The sequence below is a fragment of the Aedes albopictus genome, chromosome 3 (genome assembly GCF_035046485.1).
Source record: "Aedes albopictus strain Foshan chromosome 3, AalbF5, whole genome shotgun sequence".
NCBI classification, from domain to species: domain Eukaryota; kingdom Metazoa; phylum Arthropoda; class Insecta; order Diptera; family Culicidae; genus Aedes; species Aedes albopictus.
Genome location: NC_085138.1, coordinates 236064651 through 236087342, shown reverse-complemented (window position 1 = coordinate 236087342; position 22692 = coordinate 236064651). Strand labels below are relative to the sequence as shown.

Sequence of the window (22692 nt, the reverse complement as noted above, 5' to 3'; positions counted from 1 at the left end):
TAGCACAAAGCCTCTGCGCGAGCGGTTGAGCTTCTCGTAGAACTTTCGTGTGTCATTAGCGCGGTACAGCTCTTCCATCGCTTCGCGATCTCGTTCTTCTTTCTGGCGTTTCTCATCCGGAAGAGTTCTGGCGGTGTTTCAGCATTCTCGCCCATGCTGCATTCTTCTCGTTATCGTCGGTAGGCGTGTGGATAAACACGAGCTCAGTGATCCTGACGTTTATGGATCAAATCCAGTCTGTATTATTTTAAGTTTTTTTTTGTTCTTTTTATAAGTCTATCTTATGAGATTTGTCATAACAAGCACGATCAATTTTCATAAGGTATTCTTGTGGCATCCATAATTTTTAGTTATAGTAAAAATTCATAAGGTATTTCGATAAATTTTGTTGTTTTTTTTCGATGAGCTTTTTTACATTATCTTCGATTCAGTTTTTTCATAGTGATAGTGTAAAATAGACAGCCTTGAAAAAGGGACCATCAATCCTTTATTTAGGTAAAACGGTCATTTATAATGTATAACGATACAAATATTCGATTGTATATGCTACGTTGATACATCTTCAATGAATTGATCAACCCTTTGAAATTTATGAACTGTAGAAACAATGCTTACAGAGCAAATGTTCAAATACGTTATATATATACAGGGTGTTAGGTTCCTGAGTGCAAACTTTTTAAAGGGTGATAGAGGACCATAAATGGAGAAAAAAATTGTTCTACGCATATGGTCAAATCTCAATCGTTACGTAGTTATTGAACTTCCCATGTTTATGACTCTTATTGCCTTAACTGGCAATAACTTGAAAATGGTCAAACTTATCGAAGTTTTTTTACCCTTATTCGAAAGATTATTGAATTTTCTAACAAATGGCATCTTTGAATCCATTGGTTTAGTTAAATAACTAAGTTTTCTAGAGCAAAATAGCTAAAAATAGTGAATTTTTATTGGTTTTTGTCAATTATCTTTGAAACATGCGTAATAAATTAAAATTCTTTCTTTGGCAAAGTTGTGGCTCCTGTTACACTCTACAGTTTGTTCTTTGACACCAAACTTCTATCTCTTGTCGATTTGTTGCAATTTTGATTTTAACATCGCATTTCAGATCATAAATTTGCAACTGTCATGGAAAGCCTTTTTTGCGCATTGTGCCGCACATTTAAATCAAAATTGCAGCAAAACGAAAAGAGCTAGAAGTTTGGTGTCAAAGAACGAATTGTAGTGTGTAACAGGGGTCACAACTTTGCCAAAGAAAGAATTTTAATTTATTACGCATGTTTCAAAGATAATTGACAAAAACCAATAAAAATTCACTATTTTTAGCTATTTTGCTCTAGAAAATTTAGTTATTTAACTAAACCAATCGATTCAAAGATGCCATTTGTTAGAAAATTCAATAATCTTCCGAATAAGGGTAAAAAAACTTCGATAAGTTTGACCATTTTCAAGTTATTGTCAGTTAAGGCAAAAAGAGTCATAAACATGGGAAGTTCAATAACTACGTAACGGTTGAGATTTGACCATATGCGTAGAACAATTTTTTTCTCCATTTATGGTCCTCTATCACCCTTTAAAAAGTTTGCACTCAGGAACCTAACACCCTGTATATATATATATATATATATATATATATATATATATATATATATATATATATATATATATATATATATATATATATATATATATATATATATATATATATATATATTTTTTTTCGGTTTAATCGATGTTTTTTCGCGTTCTGACAAGCAGGGAATGAAATTATCGATCACGATCGCGATCATAGAAAACTCTCTCATACGCATTATCGGTGAAAAAAGACGAGCGATAAATTCAAACCCGGTTTTCTCCCGAGAATGTGTTCTCGCTCGTCCGCAGCGCCGAAAATGGATTATCACTAGGTACGAATGAAAAGTCGACTTGTTTTCTGTTCTTTGTTCGCTGTTCCGTAATGTCACCGAAGGTAGCTTTTATGCATCAAATTTCTTGTCCCTCTCGAGCAGTTTTTGTGGTCGCGTGGTTATGGTGCGAGCAAAGAAACATTTTTGTGGAGGGTCTAGGTTCGAATCCGGAACAATTTTTTGTTATTGTCTTCTGATAATTATCGCGATAACTTTGCCAGCGATAAAGTTGGATAGCGAAAATGAAAAGAGCGATTTTCAGTTGTCGGCTACCTTTGGTCGTGGACAACAGCAGCGACCGATAAACATTTCTCGCCGGAAAAAGAATCGGAGATTTGTTCGGTTGCTTAAAAAAAAGGCCGATTTTCGTCTCAATTTGCCGATAATTGCATTCCCTGCTGAGTGCTGACAAGCAATAAAGTGTTTGTTTGAAAAACAATTTCAACCAAATGAAGGGGAAAATATTGCATCATAATAGTCCTAAAGACATCAAACAGATTTGAACCATATTTTGAATTTAAAAAAAAATCCATATTCAAGAGTTCCAAAGTAGCCCCGCATTTCAAAAGTAACCCCGCACGACGGTATGTACGTAGTTCCATGCTTCAAATTTTCCAGCTGGCCTAGCTAGACTATACTGCCGTGAATCACATATCTATCCCATTTGCATAGGAAATTCACCAAAGATGGGACTAATATGCGATTCACGGCAGTATACCAGCCAACAACATCAAAGCAAGTGAAACAGCCCCTAATAGAATTGACTAGCGTCGTCTGCTGCATTTGGGACTATTTCTTTCAAAAGTGCAATTATCAAGTAAAATTTTGAAAAATGGGATTTATTTCTAAATTTAGACACACACAACACTAAACCTATAAGGCACATATACATTTTTGGTTCATTGCTTTTAAAAATTTTGCTTATCTTATACGTTTTGATTAAATCTCATTTTGCACTTGTGTTATAAACTTCCATCAGTTTAAGGGCAGTCATCAATTCAGGCTTAGGTGACCCCACGTCTCTGCGCTAGAGCTCAGTTTTTCTATTGGCAACACTTAGTTCGTGTTCGTCTCTAGATATAGTTGAGTCCATCAGTGTTTTGCTGCTCAGTTGCTCTTTATCACCTTTTTTATCAACCGAATTTTCCGAGGTGTCATTTTGTGGTTTATTAAAATTATCAATTTGAACTGAGTCTTCAGTGTCCGAAATGTATCCATCGTCGCCTGTGTAATGAGTAGGATAGAGCAATAGTGGGGCAGCGCTCCAGGCAACTAAGTTTCTATTGTTAAATTGGTTCACCCATGACTCGTTGGGATGATTGTTGAACATGATCGGTATATATTCGTCTACAGGAACAAGTTTTTGCAGAGGTTGCTCTGCAAGCAATTTTCTGGCTCCCTGAAGGGATATGAGGTACCCTAGGGTCCAATAGGAATATCCCGCTACGACTAAAGTTTCAGATCCTTCAACCCATTTCTCATCATCCTCCTGCAATCGTTTGCGACCAAAGTAAATCAGGTCCCATCCTCCAATACGGCGAGCATCGGCCAGAACTTGAGCAACCCTACGTTTGAAGTAGGGCTCAAAACGAATGTCATCTTCCAGGATGAGAACTTCCTCTAGGTTCAGCGCAATCATCTTTTGCCAGATGTAGTAGTGACTCAAAAAGCAACCTATTTCACCCATGGTCATCGGTCTGAAATAAGGATTATATTGACCAATGATGTAATAGACTGCAGTTCTCCATTAAAGAGTAACAACAACAAATGATATGTTTATTCTAATGTAAAAACGTTGAATCCAAACTTTAAAAGCACATTTTTAAGAATTTGGACTTAAAATATTCGTTGATGAACTTTACTCAAAACTACGAGAACATACAACATACCTTTTATGATATGGATCTGCATATCCAGGCAGAAATTTAACGCCAATCTCCCGCAACTTCTCGTCGTTTAGCTGCCGTCCATCCACAGCGGGGAAGAATTCCACATCTAGACCAAGTTCATCGAAATTGTTGAACATTTTGTTCCTCCGTTCGGGTCTTCTCTCTAAATTAATCATGTAGATCTTAGAAACGTCCATTTTGTCTCTTGAAACAGTGAAAGAAATAACAGTTACAAAAATAATTACTTCTATTGTAATGCACATCTTACTTGGGAACCTCCTTCACGAAATGTTTCAAATCTTCTTTTAGCTTCACCGCACCATATTCGTTAATTATGTAGACTTTGGCATTCGTAAGCTGTTCCATGTCTTTCTCCAACGTATCGCCTTGTTCCAGAGGCACCAAAATGTAGCCATATGACGCTGAATTGGAAATATGCATTGGAATCGAGCTGTAGTTAGCGGACATGGCGAAAATGATGATATCGTCTAGCGGACCGTTGTAATGCCCAGGCGGAAGACGTTTCTTGTCGAACGTAAGAGCCAACGATTGTGCGACATTGATGTTCACCATGACCGCACTGTGTACCATCGGGACGGGAAATTGGCCCGTTTTTTCATAGTTGAGTATTTCCTTGTATTCATCTGTCCGATGGTAGTAATAGTCCGTGGTCATTCCACACCAAAAATTGGAATACAAGCCATCTGATAGGAGCATTGGTGCTACGATTGGTAAATTGAGGTCCACTAACTTGGCGATTGTAATTGGATTGGCGAGAAGAACGTCAGCGTCTAAGAACTGCAGAGAAAACAAATTAAACAATGTAATTTAGTACCTATCAATAATAAGGTAAGATATCTTTTTGGAGAACCAGCCAACGGTTGAAATACTCATGAACCCAAACAACGAATCCCCGCTGTATTTATTGCTCTTTTCGGGACGCACGTGTCATTGACGTACGCGACCATTGGCGTAGCCAGCTTTTTCTTTCTCTTTCGCTTCTGCCAAAACTTACAAGACTGTCCAGAAACAGTTAAGCCTAGTTGTTCAACTTCCAATTTTCGGATGATAAAACAGTCCCTTATGTGAAACCTAAATACTGTTGGATATCTTTTATTCTTAAAGTACATGAACAAAATAAAATATTTATATGCATATGCATAGTCAGTCGAATAATATTAAAATTAAACCGCTACTGGTCGTCCTTATGCTAAAAAGCAAAAGTTTGAAATTAGTGAACATGTTTGAAACTTAAAAACAAAATACTGACCGCTCTAAATATGTGCCTTTTGACATGCATAGACAGGTGGTCACTCCGCATGAACGCCTGTTGGCAGATGTGACAAACGAACTTCTTCTCTCCGGTGTGCTGCCGCCTATGGCGTGACAATTCGAACGACCTTGCAAAGGATCTTCCACAATCCTCCCAGGGACACCGGAATGGCAAATTTTCGCCATGTAGGATTTCGTGCGCCTTTAAATGGCTAGCTCGGGTGTAGCTTTTGTCGCATCCCGGATGGGTGCAGGTGTAATTCCGGGAACTGCTGGCCGCCGGAGTCGATGGTTTCCGTTTTCGCTTGGCTTTGTTACCCTGTCTTGATGCAATGGCCGACAGCTTCATAGAGGTTGGTTTTGTTTTGTCCGGGCTTTTGATGACCTTCTCTATGACAAAACGATCTATGTTATGCCGTTTCATATGACCTCGAAGGTGGTCTTTCCTTAGAAACGATGCACTGCACACAGGACATCCAAAATTTCGTTCCCCTGAGTGCTTCCGGAAGTGTCTGGTGAGAGTTTCCGCCCGTGAAAAGCGGCCATCACATCCTTCCCAGGTGCAAACGAAAGGCAATTCTCCGGTATGCACTCGCATGTGGGCTGTTATATGTGAGGATTTTGTATACGATTTTTTACATCCCTCCCACGGACAAGGGAACTTCCTAGCTTTTGTTGAAAATGTTCGCATAGGCTGGTCCTGATTAGAGCTAATTTGCACATATTCATCCGGATCTTCTTCCAGGAGTACGAAATTTTCCTCCAGGTTCACATCAGCATCGTACACTTGTATTATGCGTCTTTCTCCTTCACCGACTGTGTTACTATCTTGATCCAGATAGTCAGGAATTTGCATGTCTTCGTCTGTTAGTATTTCCGGTAGACATTCTACCTCCTCTTCCGCTTCGGAGCCAGAGCACTGTTCCACTTCAACCACCAGGTTGCCATCTTTTTCTGCTTCTGATTCACTGTCCTCGTAAACCAGTTCCAGATTTTCATTTTTCAGCAGAAACTTCAGCCCACTTTCCTCTCCATCTTCCTCCGTATCACGCTCCTCCGGGTAAGACTCCCATTTGCAGACCAAATCGCCAGAATGTATTTTTTCGTGCGCCTTAAGATGATCCAACTGCAGGTAGTGCTTGTCACATCCGGGCTTAGGGCACTCATAGACCGTAATCGGCTCCGGATCCGAGCGCTTGTTATCGCTTCCTGATCGATCCACCATCGCCGTCGATGAGACATCGTAATCTTTTGCACTCGAACCAACGCCCGAAGTTTTTGCCGTCTCGTTTTCCAGCAAATACTGCAGAATGGTAACGTTTGTGGGAAATGATTCGCCATCTCCGGACGATGCCATGGTAAGCCACGGTTGTTGTTACCAAATGTAGATGATTTATAGGAATAAATTTAAATTTTTCAGGTCTAAAATTAAAGAACTCCAAAGGACTTCATGAACTTTTTGAACTGATAAACAAACGTCAAACTTTGTTGTGATAAACATGATTCCCTGTGACTGAAAGTGTGAGGAATGGCAATGTAAGGCAATGTGATAACACGATTTTGGCAACAATAATTTTCGGGCAAAATCAGCCTAAGGGCCGATTTCTTCACCCTGGCTTAAGCGTTAAGGGAAGATTCAAAAATTACCTCCATCGTTTTTTGGGATTTCTAGACCCCCCCCCCCCTCCGCCCTCTATCACGCAATTTCCCTATACCCAATACACGTACTGTCACACTTTTATAGACCCCCCCCTCCCCCATATGTTGGACGTAATTTTTGAACGTTCCCTAAACCAGGTTTAACTATATGGGTAAGCCTGGCTTACCGGTTAAGCCGAGGTGAAGAAATCGACCCTAAATGGCTAAAAATTTTACGAGACGTTTAGGATCAGCTGATCGCTCATTTCATGAATGAAAATTTGACAGGAGGTCGCGTCGTAGCCTGTGAGTGTTAATATCAATTCTTTATTACACCAACGAACCTAACCTCAAAATGACTGACAAATCTCAGGTCATTTTGACAGATGTAACATGAGCATGAAAAGGACGGCAACAAGATCGATAAAGTAGAATATGTTATCCGTCTTTTTCGTGCATGTGTGTGGTCTGTCAAAATGACCTGTGAATTGTCAAACATTTTCATGGCTAGCTTTGTTGGTGTAATGAAGAATATCAAAGCTGTTGTTTCGTAAAATAGACTAGGGTGACCAATATAATTTAGACCCCATGTAATTGTCGCTGAGACCGGCCCACTAAATATTTACACCTTGTCTTCAAAAATGTTTAAGGTGGCGCTAAAAAGGAAGGAAAATGCATTTGGTTACTCAAATTGATGGACCCCCCGTTACACGACAAAACATAAATGCAACCCGCCCGATGTACAGTCGGAACCCGCTCGTTGAGCCCAGAGGAGCAAGCTGGCTGTCAACTGGGGACAAATTGCGCCTACCCTCTATACAATTTTAGAACCATTAGAAGGACGTAACGGCCAACCAAGAACATATCTATTTTCGTTCGAAAAATTGATTTTAACACCGTTTTATCATGCTAAAAGCAAGTCAGCATGTGATTCAAGCATAATCCCACACATTTTATTTAGATTATATTGAAAAATTTTATTCCGAAAAAAAATCAGTGTTTTGTTTTCGCCATTATGAAATATTTGCCTCTACTCTCGCTTGTTTTTGTTTTCGTTTTGTTTGGAGTGCGGAAATCGGTTGAAAATTGAAAACTCCCAGAGCGGTTCTGGTGCTTTAATATTGTGCGTTTAGCACTAAATTGATTTCCGAAAAAACTTCATTGACTTCCGCTGCTTTTCCTATGCGTTAAACATAACGTCGGGAGTAGTGCGCTGTATAGAAAACCAGATTTACTGTACAGCGCACTACTTCCGACGTTATGTTTAACGCATAGGAAAGGCAGCGGAAGTCAATGAAGTTTTTTCGGAAATCAATTTAGTGCCAAACGCACAATATGAGGATAATTTGACACTACAACTCAAGAAATTTCGATAATTAGGGTGGGGCGGGGCAAGATGGGTCGCGGGGCAAGATGGGTCAGTGCCATTTTCGGGCGCATTACTCATGTTTTGATTATGTTAATAATTTTGTTAGATGACCAGCATGAATATACAAAAGTTTGGGGCATTAATTGAAAAATTATTCACTCTCATTGGAAATAAAAAATAAAATGGTTTTTTGCCATTTTTTTTATGCGATACATTCCATATAATCTCCATATAAACGGTCGCGGGGCAAGATGGGTCACCTTCAATTTTGAACGTATTTTTTGGAGCATTCAAAAGTTATTTATTTTTTATTACAAGACTATCTCATTGTTACATCCTGGAGTTCGGGATGGCCGAGACACATGGTAGTGTAATGATACTCCAGGTGTAAACGAATAAACAAATTAAAATGTAACTTTATTGACATGAAAGATTACATTACAAGACGCGACACGTATGTACAAGATGACGACTACAAAGCTTCTAAATCTAATGTCTGCTTTTGTGCATCAACCGATCGCATATTGAAATGCTATCGGCGAGCAAGCAGAGCGGCGAGAGTTGAGAGATGTTCAGTGGTTCTCAACATCTCCCCCGCTAAATCGTTGACGATGTTTCCATGGCAGCGGTCGTCGGACGTGGGAAGAGCGGTGATGGTGGACAGTGTTGATAGCGTGGTCGGTGATCATGTTGACGAGAAATGATGTTCGACCATCGGAGCTTGATCCTGGTTCCACCATGGTTGACTATCCACACGAAGACATCACTGGAAACCGATGCACGTTCACTCGTTGAGTCCATGCGATGCCCATTCCGATCCAAAAGGTGTTGAATGAGTTTTGGATTAATTTGGTGAAAGTTAATGGTAAATACAATTATTTTTTTAATAAACAATTTTTATATTTTTGTATTTTAATTCAAGGTATTTTAAAACATTTGGTATAAAACAACATTTTTTTTTTTGGGAGTGGAGGGAAATAAGAGCTGTCAGTCGAAACCAGGGGCCTACATCGTCGAAACCAAAACATGACGCTGAAAGCGAGCGCCCATCAGCATCGGACGGACGCCGACGACGAGAACATTCAAAACAACATGCATGCGCTTTGCTTCATCCGCCCTTTTTTGTCACTTTCTTCGACGCAACGACGGGTGGCGGCTCATTTTCACACCGACTGGGATTCAATTGAAATTTTCAAATTGTCTAAAATGTATGTTTGCCTAATTTTTTTATGGGTAATAAACTATTTCAGTAAAATATGCATAGCATACATTAACATTACACAGATTTGACGGTTGTTACACTCATTAATTGAGTTATAACGGAGAAATTCATTCGATGTCGAACGAGCGTGCGTGAGCTTGTGAGTGCGAAACAAGGTGGCATCTGCGACGACGCAGCAGCGTCGGTTCATCGGTGACGATGACAGTCGGGCTGAGTGACGACGATGGCGCCTTGTTTCCATTGACGATTGAAAACATTGTTTACAAACTTCGCCTGAAAATTTCAATTGAAATTGAAAATGTAGGGCCCTGGTCGAAACATAATGGTTGGGAAGAGTGGAGATGCCAACTTCTTATTATAACTTTTATGTGGAGAATGACCGCTTCTTCTTTTTCACATTCATTGGGGCATCCTCCAATGTGAAGTGCTTGCACTATATATAATTGTATGATCTTGGTTGTATAATTATAATGTTTTGCTTGGTCAAATCACATTGGATGGACAGCCCACTGCTATCGGGCTTAGTACCGTGCTACAATGAATGGAAACCATCATCATCATCATCATCAATTTGGTGAAAGCTAATGGTAGATTCAACTGTAGAGGCATCAAACTCGAGGACGATACATTTGGTGTTGATCGGTTGAACCTGATCGAAAATGATAGTTGCCTCCCGAGGTGATCCAACGTGGTACGGATTGAACACCTCTGCTGTATCTTTGTTCTGCCGAGTGTGTTCGAGTTCGTTTTCATCACTGCCGTCGGGGGCTGCAGGTACGGTGATAGGCGCTTTTGATTGTTGTTTCTGCTGTTGCTGCTGTTCATCACACTGAGTCGTCGTCACCGTCGCCGGCGCGGGAACAATCAGCTGGTCAATTGAAGACTTCTGCTGATGTCGCTCGTTTATTGCCGTAGTAGCGACGACGTTTGGATATGGAGCTTGATACGATGTTCCTTGCAGTTGTGTGATGATCGGGGACGACTGTTGTGTGCTTGTTGTCGGGTACTCCAAAACATCGAAAACCAATGGAATTGTTGATTTACTAATTCCATGGTATGTTGATACTGAAGCTGCAGCAGCTGTTGCATACCTTCGAAGTACCTTTCACTAGCTTCTCGCATCTGCTCGGACTGCTTCTGACCGAGTGAAAACTGGACGGTAGAAGGTGGTAGTGGTGTTTGTTGTACCACTACTGGCTGCGCATAACACAATGGCGGATTGCTGAATGGCCCATTGAATCCAGCTGGCGGTTGATGCGAGTGACTGTACTGATTTTGATAGATGTTATGGTGCTGTAAAGGATGAATTTCCACGGGCTGATGTGATGACGATGATGAGAATGATGGAGTGTTTTGGTTCTGGTGTATTGATAGCAGAACCGGCGAGTGTAGCCACTGACCCACTTGATGCTGATGTAGGTTCTGTCCAGCCGATGACACTGAAGGCTGGCGCTGGGCTTGATCACTCCTCATGAAGTCCATTGTGTCGTCCATCTTCTCTCCGCGGAAAAATGATCGCGTCGCGGCTCCTCACTGCACGTACGGTTACGAATTTCTCGTCGCCACTGTTACGTCCTGGAGTTCGGGATGGCCGAGACACATGGTAGTGTAATGATACTCCAGGTGTAAACGAATAAACAAATTAAAATGTAACTTTATTGACATGAAAGATTACATTACAAGACGCGACACGTATGTACAAGATGACGACTACAAAGCTTCTAAATCTAATGTCTGCTTTTGTGCATCAACCGATCGCATATTGAAATGCTATCGGCGAGCAAGCAGAGCGGCGAGAGTTGAGAGATGTTCAGTGGTTCTCAACACTCATAAATGACTTCAATCAAGCGGAATGAACGCTCAAAATTATAACATAAAATTATGATATTTTTTAAGTGAAAACATCGATTTACAAGTTGCCTTAGGACCACTCAAATCGTAAAGTTTTTTATATTCCAAATGAATTTATAAAATGTTTACTAGTAGCTCTTGTTTACTCAGTATGGATATGGATTGACGTTTTTCGTTGAGAAAATGTGAATTACTTAAAAGGTGACCGATCTTGCCCCGCACTTTTTTCACGGCGCAAAATCGATCACTTTTTAAAACTGCTTGTCTAACATCATATTTTGTATTTAATGAACTTTTTATCGACTTTTAGCATAGCTAACTAGTGTATTAAAGAGTAGCGGACGAATGCAAACCAATCCGATTTGTATTTACGAAGTTATGGTGATCCATCCTTAGGCGACCCATCTTGCCCCGCCCACCCTACATATTATGTAACACTGTTTAATACGTTGCTCAAACACCTACCCCGAAAGGGTCTGGTCTACCTAACTAAAATTTTCAATGGATGCATTAGACTGATGTATTTTCCCTCTATGTGGAAACATGCAACAGTAGTGGCCATTCCTAAGCCCAAAAAAGATGTTACGCTGCCTACCAACTACTGCCCCATCAGCCTGCTTAGCAGCCTTAGCAAAGTGCTTGAACGGATCATCCTCAATCGGTTGAATCGGCATTTGGATACCAATGCAGTGATTCCGAATCAATGAACAATTTGGATTTAAAGCTGGTCACTCTACTAATCATCAATTAACTCGAATAAGGAAAATAGTGAGAGAAGGATTTGTTACCAAAAAATCGACTGGAATGCTTATGCTAGATGTGGAAAAAGCTTATGATTCCGTTTGGCAGGAAGCAATAATCTACAAACTACATAGAAGCAACTGTCCGCTGTACATAGTGAAGTTGATCAATCATTCCTTCTCGAGCGAACATTTCAAGTGTCAGTCAACGAGTGTAGGTCAGAAAAGTTCGACATTCCATGCGGCGTCCCCCAGGGATCAGATTTAAGCCCTACGCTCTACAACGTTTTCACCAGTGACGTCCTTATGGTTGACGGAGTTACTTACGCATTTTTCGCGGATGATACGGCGTTCCTGGTTTCTGACGTCGATCCGAGAGTCATCAGCTGCAAACTTCAACATGCGCAGAACAAACTAGAGGAATTCCAGCAGAAGTGGCGTATTAAGACGAATGCTGCAAAGACCCAGGCAATCTTCTTCACGCGAAAGAGAGCTCCAAGACACCTACCAGCAACTGAACTCAGCGTAAATGGAATCAGAATTCCATGGAAAAATGAAGCTTGATACTTGGGGTTAACCCTCTACTTCCCATGGTTGCTCTAGAGCACCATCGATTTTCGACGAACTCGAGACAAACGAAATCAGATGAATATGATGCAACAGTTTTTAGAATATGATTGTAATCCCATTAGACAAACCCAACTCCCAACTACTTGTTTCAATAGTGGAACTATTGATAAACAATCAAAATACTATTGATTTACAACTAAAATTTTTTTCGTTGATTTCGAAAAATTAAATCAATTTGCAATAACTTTTGTTCAAGCACTTTTTTCGGAAACGCTTTCTTGACATAGATATAGTCGTTCAAAGTCGTGGGAAGGAAAGGGTTAACCATGGATGAAAAACTACTGTTCGACAAGCACATCAATAGTAGCATCAACAAAGTCAACGGTTTGACACGGTCAATGTATTCGTTGATCAATCGCAGATCATCCCTCCAATTGGCGAACAAACTATTTCTTTACAAGTGTGTGTTCAGGCCAGTCCTCACCTACGGCTGCCCAGTGTGGCAAAGTTGTGCTCTGTCCCATCTAAGACGCCTCCAGGTTAAGCAGAACAAGCTATTAAAGATGATCTTCGATTTGCATCCCTGGTTTCCAACAGATGAACTTCACCAAATTGATGAAACAGAAACTATCATCGAATTTGTTCAAAAGGCAACAAACAAATTCAAAACATCTTGTGAGATGTCCACAAATCCACTAATCGTGAACATTTTTCCATAAAAGCTGTGATATTTTAGTATAGATTAGGTTAAGCTTAGTTAAGTTATTCGAAGGTTTTTGCTGAATAATTTTTCCCTTCCGTTGTTCAAATTTACTGTTCAACCATAATTTCTCCATAGGGACTTACTGATTCATTCGCAGCTGAAAGTGTTACAAATTTCTGCCAAGCCTAACAAAATTGTAAAAGCCATGATTTCTGATAAATAAATAGTGCAAATATATAAAAAAAATAAGCTTTCATTTGATGTGTTCACATATTGCGTGTGATACAATGCATGAGCTGTACGAGTGCACCGAAAATGTGCTTTCTCTTGGGGGAAATGAGTGAAATCACAGTGATTTTTCAATTGCCTGTTTTCCATGACAAAAGCGCTTTTTTCAATGCTTTTAAAGTCCATGTTATCAGGTTATATTACGGAAAGCTGTTTAACATCTTTTTCGGGACAATATTTGCCTGAAAAGTACGTCGTTTTAATGAATTTTGGAATGGTTCAAATTAAGATTACAATTTGACGATTCTATAACATTCCCCAGAAAACCATTCCCCAGAATACCAATCCCCAGAATTCCATTCCCCAGAAAACCATTTCCCAGAATGTACCATTTCCCAGAAATCCATTCCCCAGAAATCCATTCCCCAGAATGTACCATTCCCCAGAAATCCATTCCCCAGAATGTACCATTCCCCAGAAAAGCTTAATATACTCTGCTAAAAAGTTTAATTCGATACACAAACAGTAAAATGTTGATCATAATGATATGTCCCGGACAGACATGTGATACGAGTATGATTCCTGTACAACGGTACGCAGTGTCAAGAAAATTCTAACAAGACTGACTTGAACTGAGAGAATTTTCAGTATGGCATTCATTTCAAGCGCAATTGTACAGTGATTCTTGTATCACATGTGTGTCATAAGTATTATAGGCAAGGATTTTAACATTATAGTGTTATTACGAGCAAATATCTATTTTTTGTACGGTATATGTAACAAATTAAGGTAAAAATGTATACATACATACATATCCATAAAAATATTCTACAATGGTTCAAACGTTTAATTACCATTGTACACAGTTGCATGTTGATCTTTAAACCTATCTTGAAAGTTCACAAACTGTTAGTTGCGTTGCTATAAAATGTTTTGTTTTTGACAGATTTGTGAAAATTGTGCAGCACTTGTTTTACGATGAATAACGTTTTAAAGGTGATGTGCAAAATTTACAGAGAAAACGCATATTCTTCTGATGTTGTTCAGTGTACAAGATACTAAAGACTCAACTGACCACGTTTTTCTTTGCAAACGGTTGGAGGGATCCATCCCAATGGCTGTTCCTAATTATTCGCTTCAAAGGCTCTTCATTCATGCGGTATGAGAAGGGCTTTCATCATTATTCCAATACTATGGAATGGAATAGAAAAAGTGAACATTTAAGCAGTTTTAATGCCAACAATTCTAAATACCAGAAAGCTCTTCGGTCTGCTGAACGATCCGGCTGGAAAAACCTTTGTACAAATGTTTCCAGTCTGAGTGAAGCCAGTCGATTGAACAAAATCCTTGCAAAATCTAAGGATTTTCAAGTGAACGAACTTCGTTTGCCAAATGGTGATTTCACTTCCTCTGATGAGGAAGTTTTAGAATGTTTTTTTCAGTACACACTTCCCCGGATGTGTGGATATTACATCTTCGGGTGAACCTGATGTCTTTTCTTGTAGTTATGATTCTTTAGCTTCGGCTCGGAGTATCATAACTTTAGAATCGATTGAATGGGCACTTAATAGCTTTGCTCCTTTCAAATCTCCTGGGGCAGATGGGATTTATCCTATTTTGCTTCAGAAGGGATTTGATCATTTCAAACATGTTTTGAAACAACTACTTGTTTGCAGTTTTGCTACAGGGTATATTCCCAAATCCTGGCGGGATATTACTGTGAAGTTTATTCCGAAAGTGGGTCGCGCGTCGTATGAAGAAGCAAAGAGCTTCAGACCTATCAGTTTGACCTCTTTTCTTCTGAAATGCTTAGAACGCATAGTCGATCATCACATCCGTGATGTTCATCTGGCCAATGTACCTCTTCATGTGAACCAACGTGCTTACCAATCTGGAAAGTCCACTGTGACTCTTTTACACAAAGTTGTTTACGATATCGAGAAGGCATTCGCTCAAAAGCAATCCTGCTTGGGTGTTTTCTTAGATATCGAGGGTGCCTTTGACAACGTGCCTTTCGATGCCATATTGGAAGCCGCACGGGGTCATGGTATATCTCCAATGATTTCCAATTGGATTCACCAAATGCTCAAAAACCGACATCTCTTCTCGACATTGCGTCAAGCGGCGATTAGGAAATTGAGTGTTTGTGGATGCCCCCAAGGGGGAGTCTTATCACCACTTTTATGGAATCTCGTAGCTGATACGCTATTGAGGCAACTCAATAATAGCGGTTTTCCTACTTATGGTTTTGCCGACGACTACCTAACATTGTTAGTTGGTATGTGCATCAGCACCCTTTTCGACCTGATGCAAAACGCCCTTCAGGTAGTAGAGGGTTGGTGTCGCCAATATGGCCTTTCGGTTAATCCGAGTAAAACATCTATTGTTCTTTTCACGGAAAGGCGAAACCGTAATGGCGTTCGACCTTTGCGTCTCTTTGATTCTGAAATCGATGTGACTGAACAGGTAAAGTACGTTGGAGTCATTCTTGATTCCAAGCTTTCCTGGACACCTCATGTTGAGTTCAGAATCAAGAAAGCTTGTATGGCCTTCGGGCAATGCCGGCGAACCTTTGGTACAACTTGGGGTCTTAAACCCAAGTATATCAAATGGATCTACACAACTGTTGTTCGGCCAATATTGGCCTATGGATGCCTTGTGTGGTGGCAAAAGGGCGAAGTGAGAACGGTCCAATCAAAGTTAGGCCATCTCCAAAGGATGTGCTTAATGGCGATGTCTGGAGCGTTCTCTTCAACTCCCACGGCAGCTCTCGAAGTTCTCTTTGACGTTGCCCCACTACACATTCATCTCAAACAAGAAGCACTTTCTTGCACTTACCGCCTATGGGTACTCGGTTTACTAGAGGAAACTCCTGTGAACCGCAGTTCAACACACACCTCGTTGTTTCCACTTTTGGTGAATTGGGACAAAGTTGTCCTTGCTCCAAGTGATCTTACAATTGCTTGTAATTTTCCATATAGGACATTTTCCACGAAATTCCCTTCCCGGGAAGAGTGGACATCTGGTTATCTGGAGAGAAGTATTTCAGACGGCATCGTATGTTACACTGATGGCTCCCTTCTCGAAGGTCGAGCAGGTGCTGGTGTTTATTCTCGTGAGCTAAGGCTGTATCAGTCTTATTCACTTGGCAGACACTGCACCGTTTTTCAGGCCGAAATCTTTGCTCTTATGTGCGGAGTGCAATCAGCACTTCAGCAGCACGTAATGGGCAAAGTAATATACTTCTGTTCAGATAGCCAGGCTGCAATTAAAGCACTTGCTTCGGCCAACTCCAGGTCGAAGATAGTTATCGCTTGTCGAACTCAAATTGAGGAGCTGAATTCAGCAAACGCTGTTCACCTTGTATGGGTACCTGGCCATTCTTCCATCGCTGGAAATGAATTGGCTGATGAGTTAGCTCGCACTGGAGCATCACATGACTTCATTGGCCCTGAGCCAGCTATTCCGGTATCCAAGTGTTGGGTGAAGCTTCGGATTGACACGTGGGCTGCTACTCAGCACAAACAATACTGGAATAGTTTGGAGTCATGTCGTCAAACAAAATTGTATTGTACTGAGCCATCTCTAGGGGTGGCAAAGTATCTAACAAATCTGTCAAAGCAGAATTGCAGCATTCTGGTCAAAGCATTGACTGGCCACTGCCGACTCAGCTATCACATGGCGAATATTCAGCAAGCTGATTCATTTGCATGTGATAGCTGTGAATCCGATTATGGAACTTCGTATCATTTAATATGTAACTGTCCAGTTTTTGCGCAATTGCGTTTCCGAGTACTCGGGAAACACTTATTAAGTGAAACTGACTTCAGAAACCTGAATCTTCAGGACGTTCTGTTGTTCTTGACCCGCTGTGGTAAAGAGCTATAGACTCTCTTTACGCTTTATGCATATCACAGTGCCCTTTTCAGGGCGCTGTTCGGCACGCTTATGCGTTATTACAGTGTCCTTTTCAGGAATGTGAACCCATTGTGGTACGCTTTTGCGAGTATGACGATCCTATTCCCTTACCTGTCCTTTCCCATGTCCTATCCTTTTTCCTTCCCTTCTCCGTCAGGTAAATGATGAATAGGCTCGTGTTCATGGCGATGGCACAAATTTCCCGAATGGAGGAGAACGTGCCTCTAGAGCCGACCTACTGATACCTGATACTTGATGGAATGGAATAGAAAAAGTGAACATTTAAGCAGTTTTAATGCCAACAATTCTAAATATTTTTAATGAAGAAGGGAAGAAGTATCATTGTTTTCCTTTTGGCATTCAAAAACCCAACAATGTTCCTTCTTTTTAAACAATATTCTTCTTAAAATTAAGGCAATTAGTAAAAATTTTTAAATTATAACTGCTTACATTTTCAACATAGATTCTCCCTTCTTTTCTACATAAGCTGTTCTTTCGAATTGCACTTTTCAGGAAATTATGGGCATTATTACAACCACCGGTGTTAAATTGCTGTTATATTTATTATATATTTTTTTTTCAAATTTCTAAACATCTGTGCTTGTGGTGCCGATTGTAACTAGCCTAAACATTGTAACTCGAAAGAACAGCCTATGTAGAAAAGAAAGGAAAATCTATGTTGAAAAAGTAAGCAGTTGTGATGCCGATAATTTCCTGAAAAGTGCAATTCGAAAGAATAGCCTATGCAGCAAAGAAGGAAAAGTCTATGTTGAAAATGAAAGCAGTTATAATTCCAATAATTGTACCAATTGCCTAAATTCTAAAAAAAGCTTGTTTAAAAAAAGGAAATTGTTGGGTTTTTGAATGCCGCGAAAACAATGTCACCACAGACAAACAGACGTAACACTTCGAACTTTTTTCGATTTAAATTTTAGTCTCGGAAATAGGTTCGCTTAATTCTAAAAGGAATGAATTTGGCCAATCATCAACTATAGGTGGCAGTAGTGAGCAAACGTCAAACTCAAACAAAAACTATGCGAGCGACGCGAATTGGCAGTTGGTCAACTCTCAAATTTTCAAATGAACCGTTAAATCGATGTACGATGGCAATTATCAGAGTGTTACGTTTCCTTCTTCGTAAAAAAATGTTTGAGTCGTTATAAGAATTGTTGGCATTACAACTGCTTATATGTTTATCAAAAATTTTCCCTTCTTTTGCATAGGCTGTTCTTTCCAGTTGCACTTTTCAAGAAATTATCGGCATTGCAACTGCTTACTTTTTTAACATAGATTCTCCCTTCTTTTTTGCATAGGCTGTTCTTTCGAATTGCACTTTTCGGGAAATTATGGGCATTACAGCCTCCACCGGTGTTAAAATTGCTGTTATATTTATTTCATATTTTTTCTAAATTTCTAAACACCTGTGCTAGTGGTGCCGATAATTACCTGAATAGTGTAACTTGAAACAATAGCCTATGCAGAAAAGAAGGAAAAAACTACGTAGAAAATGTAAGAAGTTTTGATGCCGTTAATTTACTGAAAAGTACAATTCGAAAGAACAGCCTATGCAGAAAAGAAGGAAAAATGTATGTTGAAAAAGTAAGCAGTTGCGATGCCAATAATTATACCAATAGCCTAAATTGTAAAGGCAAATCATGCTTATTTCCGAAGTTTTTCTAGTCAAATAAGAATTTTTGGCAGGATGTTTCTTCCGGTGATTTTTTACGAACAAATATTTGATTTTTAGCTATTAATATTGTTGTGAACGAGCATCCAACGTTAGGCGAGTGCCCCCTATGGAAGCGTCATCGGCAAGGCTCGTCTCATCACGACGACGGATGGACGACGACCGCCGCCGCCGACGACGACGACGACGACGAACGGCAGCAGAAACAACAGAACGCCATCATCTGCAACAGCAGCAAGATGCTGCCCGCGCGATCTCCGCGAGATTACTTTTAATCCGTTTGTAATATTGTGTACATAATGTAAATAGTAGTCTTGTGTCAATAAATGTGCATGTTTTTATTATGTAATGTCCGCGTGTGGAAGTGTTTTATTCGGCCACATAAGTACATTTCCCCGGATATGAAAGTGGCGACGAGGTTTTTAGTAGTTGGGACGTACCGCAGCTCCAAACGACCAACTCAACGATCCTACGCGGGAGGGAAGATGGACGAAAATGCACCGTCATCGTCGCACAGCAGAACCCGGCTGGAGTCGCACATCGCCAATGTCCTCCTGCAGGAGCACGGGTTTGCTTCCGAATGATGGTCATTAAACCCCATCATCCAACGCCATCGCCGAATCTGGCAACCAAGTGGAAGTCCAGTGGGAGTCCAAACGCACAGTCAGCGTCCTCCCATGGCAGCGCGGTTCGATTCGGAGGATGGATATTCCCTCCAACATCACCAGGATCAAACATGCACCGCAACAAGGAGTCCGATGCCATCTTCACACGGTGTCCTCCTTTTGGTGATTGATCGTCGATCTACAAGATGGCTGTTTTTGTATCGATCGACATAATCACCATCTTTTGGACTTGACAGTCGCAGCTCGTCAGGAGACGCACTCGTCGACGCAGTTACCTCCTGCAGCACAATGACTCGGTCCAGAAGACAGTCGCTCGTTTTCCACCATTCCAAATCAACACCGTTCGGATCACGAAAGGCAGCAGAAGCCAGACGTTTTCCTGGCCACGTCCTTCTGCGCAAGCCCGGTTCTGATCCCCAAGATGCACGGCGTCATCGGATGCATCCTGTCTGGCCACACAGCAGCAGCAGATAGTCAGCATCCTGTGCATCATTACTTTCCACGGTAGGCGCAATGGTGGGGCAACAACGAGCTTCACTCCACATCGTACGATCAAGTGTTTCTTCGTAGCCTCGAAGAAAAGCACCTTGGTCCAATATCGTTCGTCATCCTAAAAGGGGGAGATGTTGTGAACGAGCATCCAACGTTAGGCGAGTGCCCCCTATGGAAGCGTCATCGGCAAGGCTCGTCTCATCACGACGACGGATGGACGACGACCGCCGCCGCCGACGACGACGACGAACGGCAGCAGAAACAACAGAACGCCATCATCTGCAACAGCAGCAAGATGCTGCCCGCGCGATCTCCGCGAGATTACTTTTAATCCGTTTGTATTATTGTGTACATAATGTAAATAGTAGTCTTGTGTCAATAAATGTGCATGTTTTTATTATGTAATGTCCGCGTGTGGAAGTGTTTTATTCGGCCACATAAGTACATTTCCCCGGATATGAAAAATATAAACCATTCAGAATTAAAGCAATAGTTTTATTTTTTTCTGGGGAATGGTACATTCTGGGGAATGGAATTCTGGGGAATGGTACATTCTGGGGAATGGATTTCTGGGGAATGGTACATTCTGGGGAATGGGTTTCTGGGAAATGGTTTTCTGGGGAATGGTACATTCTGGGGAATGGAATTCTGGGGATTGGTTTTCTGGGGAATGGTTTTCTGGGGAATGTTATAGAACCCAATTTGACTAGTTCAAAGCTTGATTTCTTACCCTACACATATAGGTAAGAATGTAGGCACGGTTATCAGTGTACAAAATTTCATGAGAATCGACTAAAAAATGACTAGAGTTATAGCAAAAACCAGACCCGTGCAAAAAAAAAGAATCGGGTGTACGTTGAAGGGGTTCGTCAATGGCTGGTTGGTAGATAAAAACAAGGAAATCTCACACAATAAGACTATGATGCAAATCAGCGTAAAAACATGTACACTCAAAAAAATTTGCATGACGAAGCAGCAAAATCCATTCCGCGTCAAATCCGCGCCAGGGCGAATTCTAATTGTTTTTATAGGGTGATAATGGATATTATCGGCAGGTTTGTTCACTTCGCCATGGGGGGTTTTTGTCGGAGAATGCCTTGAGGAATCCAATCACAAATAACTCGTAATCTACTCACCAAAACGAAGTCGGCCCACATTTTCCTTCCCTTGTCGAGCGCTTCCTGTTTCAGTCGGATCACATCGGCGAACCGGTCCTCTGACCAATGGGTACTGCTCTTTTCGTCGGGCCGTTTCTCTGCATCGCTACGGTAGCCGAAATCCACACTGTGATACTTTTTCGAGACTCTCTTGAGCCAGGCTTTTGTGATGTCTATACTGCGATCCTCGTTGTAGTCCGATCGAATCCTAATGGGGTAGAATCGAAAGTAGACATCGATTAGAATATGATTTGTGAATAAATATGAGGAATCATGAAATGCTTACCATAGCGAGATTCGATCTTTCGGGTATTCTTGATCTTCCAGATAAGAGAAAAAGTAGGGCAGTGTATGTTCTTTGTTTCGGATTAAAGTGACGATTAGAACTTTTGGGCTCTGATACATGATGCTCCCTTGAACAGTGATTATGACTGCCAACAGCACTAGAAAACTAACAGACGACACCGGTTTCATGGTGAAATGATATTTTACTTTAAATTTTGCTCAATTAATCCAATTTTGATGACGACGATAATGTACACTATTTTGTCACATTACATCCTGCCACATGAAATCACGCATACCAGAGTCCAGAAATAGTATAGAGGCATGTGCTAAGCCGCGGTGCACGACAACATACGGAGAACGCATCTGTTCTGGATACTGGGGATTTGTTTATGTTTTGATTCTTCCGCTTTGAACACTATTTCCAGCATTCATCAATTTCATACAAGTCGGTTTATTACATTTAGAAGGCGAAAGGGGAATTGCCACCCTGCGCATTTGCAATTCATTCGAAAATTGGAGAAAGTAAAATGAATAAAGCATAGAATTGATCACTGTGGGCCGTATAAGCACAAGATCGAACAAACCTTGAAATTAATTTGATGCTCAATCATCTATTAAAGCATTACAAAGCCAGAAAATTTTAAAGTTTTTGCTTGTTTGTAAATCTTTTGTAGTTAACTAATTATTCAGTTACATAATTTAAACAAATTGTAATCGTTGTATTTTTACAACAGCGCGCATGCTGAAGGGTTAAGCTATTTCGGAATGCTTTCTGATCTGAATCGTATGCCTCTTGTCGAAAGATTTGTCGAGGAGAAAACATTTGATTTGAAAAGTTCGGTCGGAAGCACGATCTTTCCAGCAGCTTACTGTTCTCCAGCTCTGATTGCCTTTTTAACCCTCGAGCGATTGCGCTGTTGTATTTTGTACAACACGATGAAAAAATCTCGCTTTTTGTATTCAGCATTAGCGTGGTGCTGACGCAGGTAGTCAACCGCAGGTAGAGTTACGGAAGGTTAACCTCATCTAGCATCAGGATCTCCCCATGTTGTCTAGCGTCACTCATTTTTAATCTGTTCGCCGACACCCTGTCGTTCTCTCCATTCAACAGTTTCAAAATGCTCTCTTCACAGTGTTT

At 40.7% G+C, this 22692-nt stretch overlaps 2 protein-coding genes across 2 annotated transcripts; both read right to left on the bottom strand.

The window, feature by feature from the left end:
- Positions 1-2722: 2722 nt before the first annotated feature.
- LOC109431999 (glycosyltransferase 25 family member) lies at positions 2723-21932 on the bottom strand. The gene is made up of 5 exons (XM_029868439.2): positions 21553-21932; positions 21246-21474; positions 4062-4591; positions 3794-3997; positions 2723-3601 (listed from the first exon to the last, which is right to left on the bottom strand). Exons 1-5 carry the CDS (start codon positions 21738-21740, stop codon positions 2932-2934), a joined length of 1821 nt encoding a protein of 606 aa, XP_029724299.2. The 5' UTR covers positions 21741-21932; the 3' UTR covers positions 2723-2931.
- On the bottom strand, positions 4891-6572 carry LOC109432000 (zinc finger protein 572). Its single transcript, XM_029868402.2, has 2 exons — positions 5064-6572; positions 4891-5003 (listed from the first exon to the last, which is right to left on the bottom strand). Exons 1-2 carry the CDS (start codon positions 6420-6422, stop codon positions 4986-4988), a joined length of 1377 nt encoding a protein of 458 aa, XP_029724262.1. The 5' UTR covers positions 6423-6572; the 3' UTR covers positions 4891-4985.
- Positions 21933-22692: the final 760 nt, after the last annotated feature.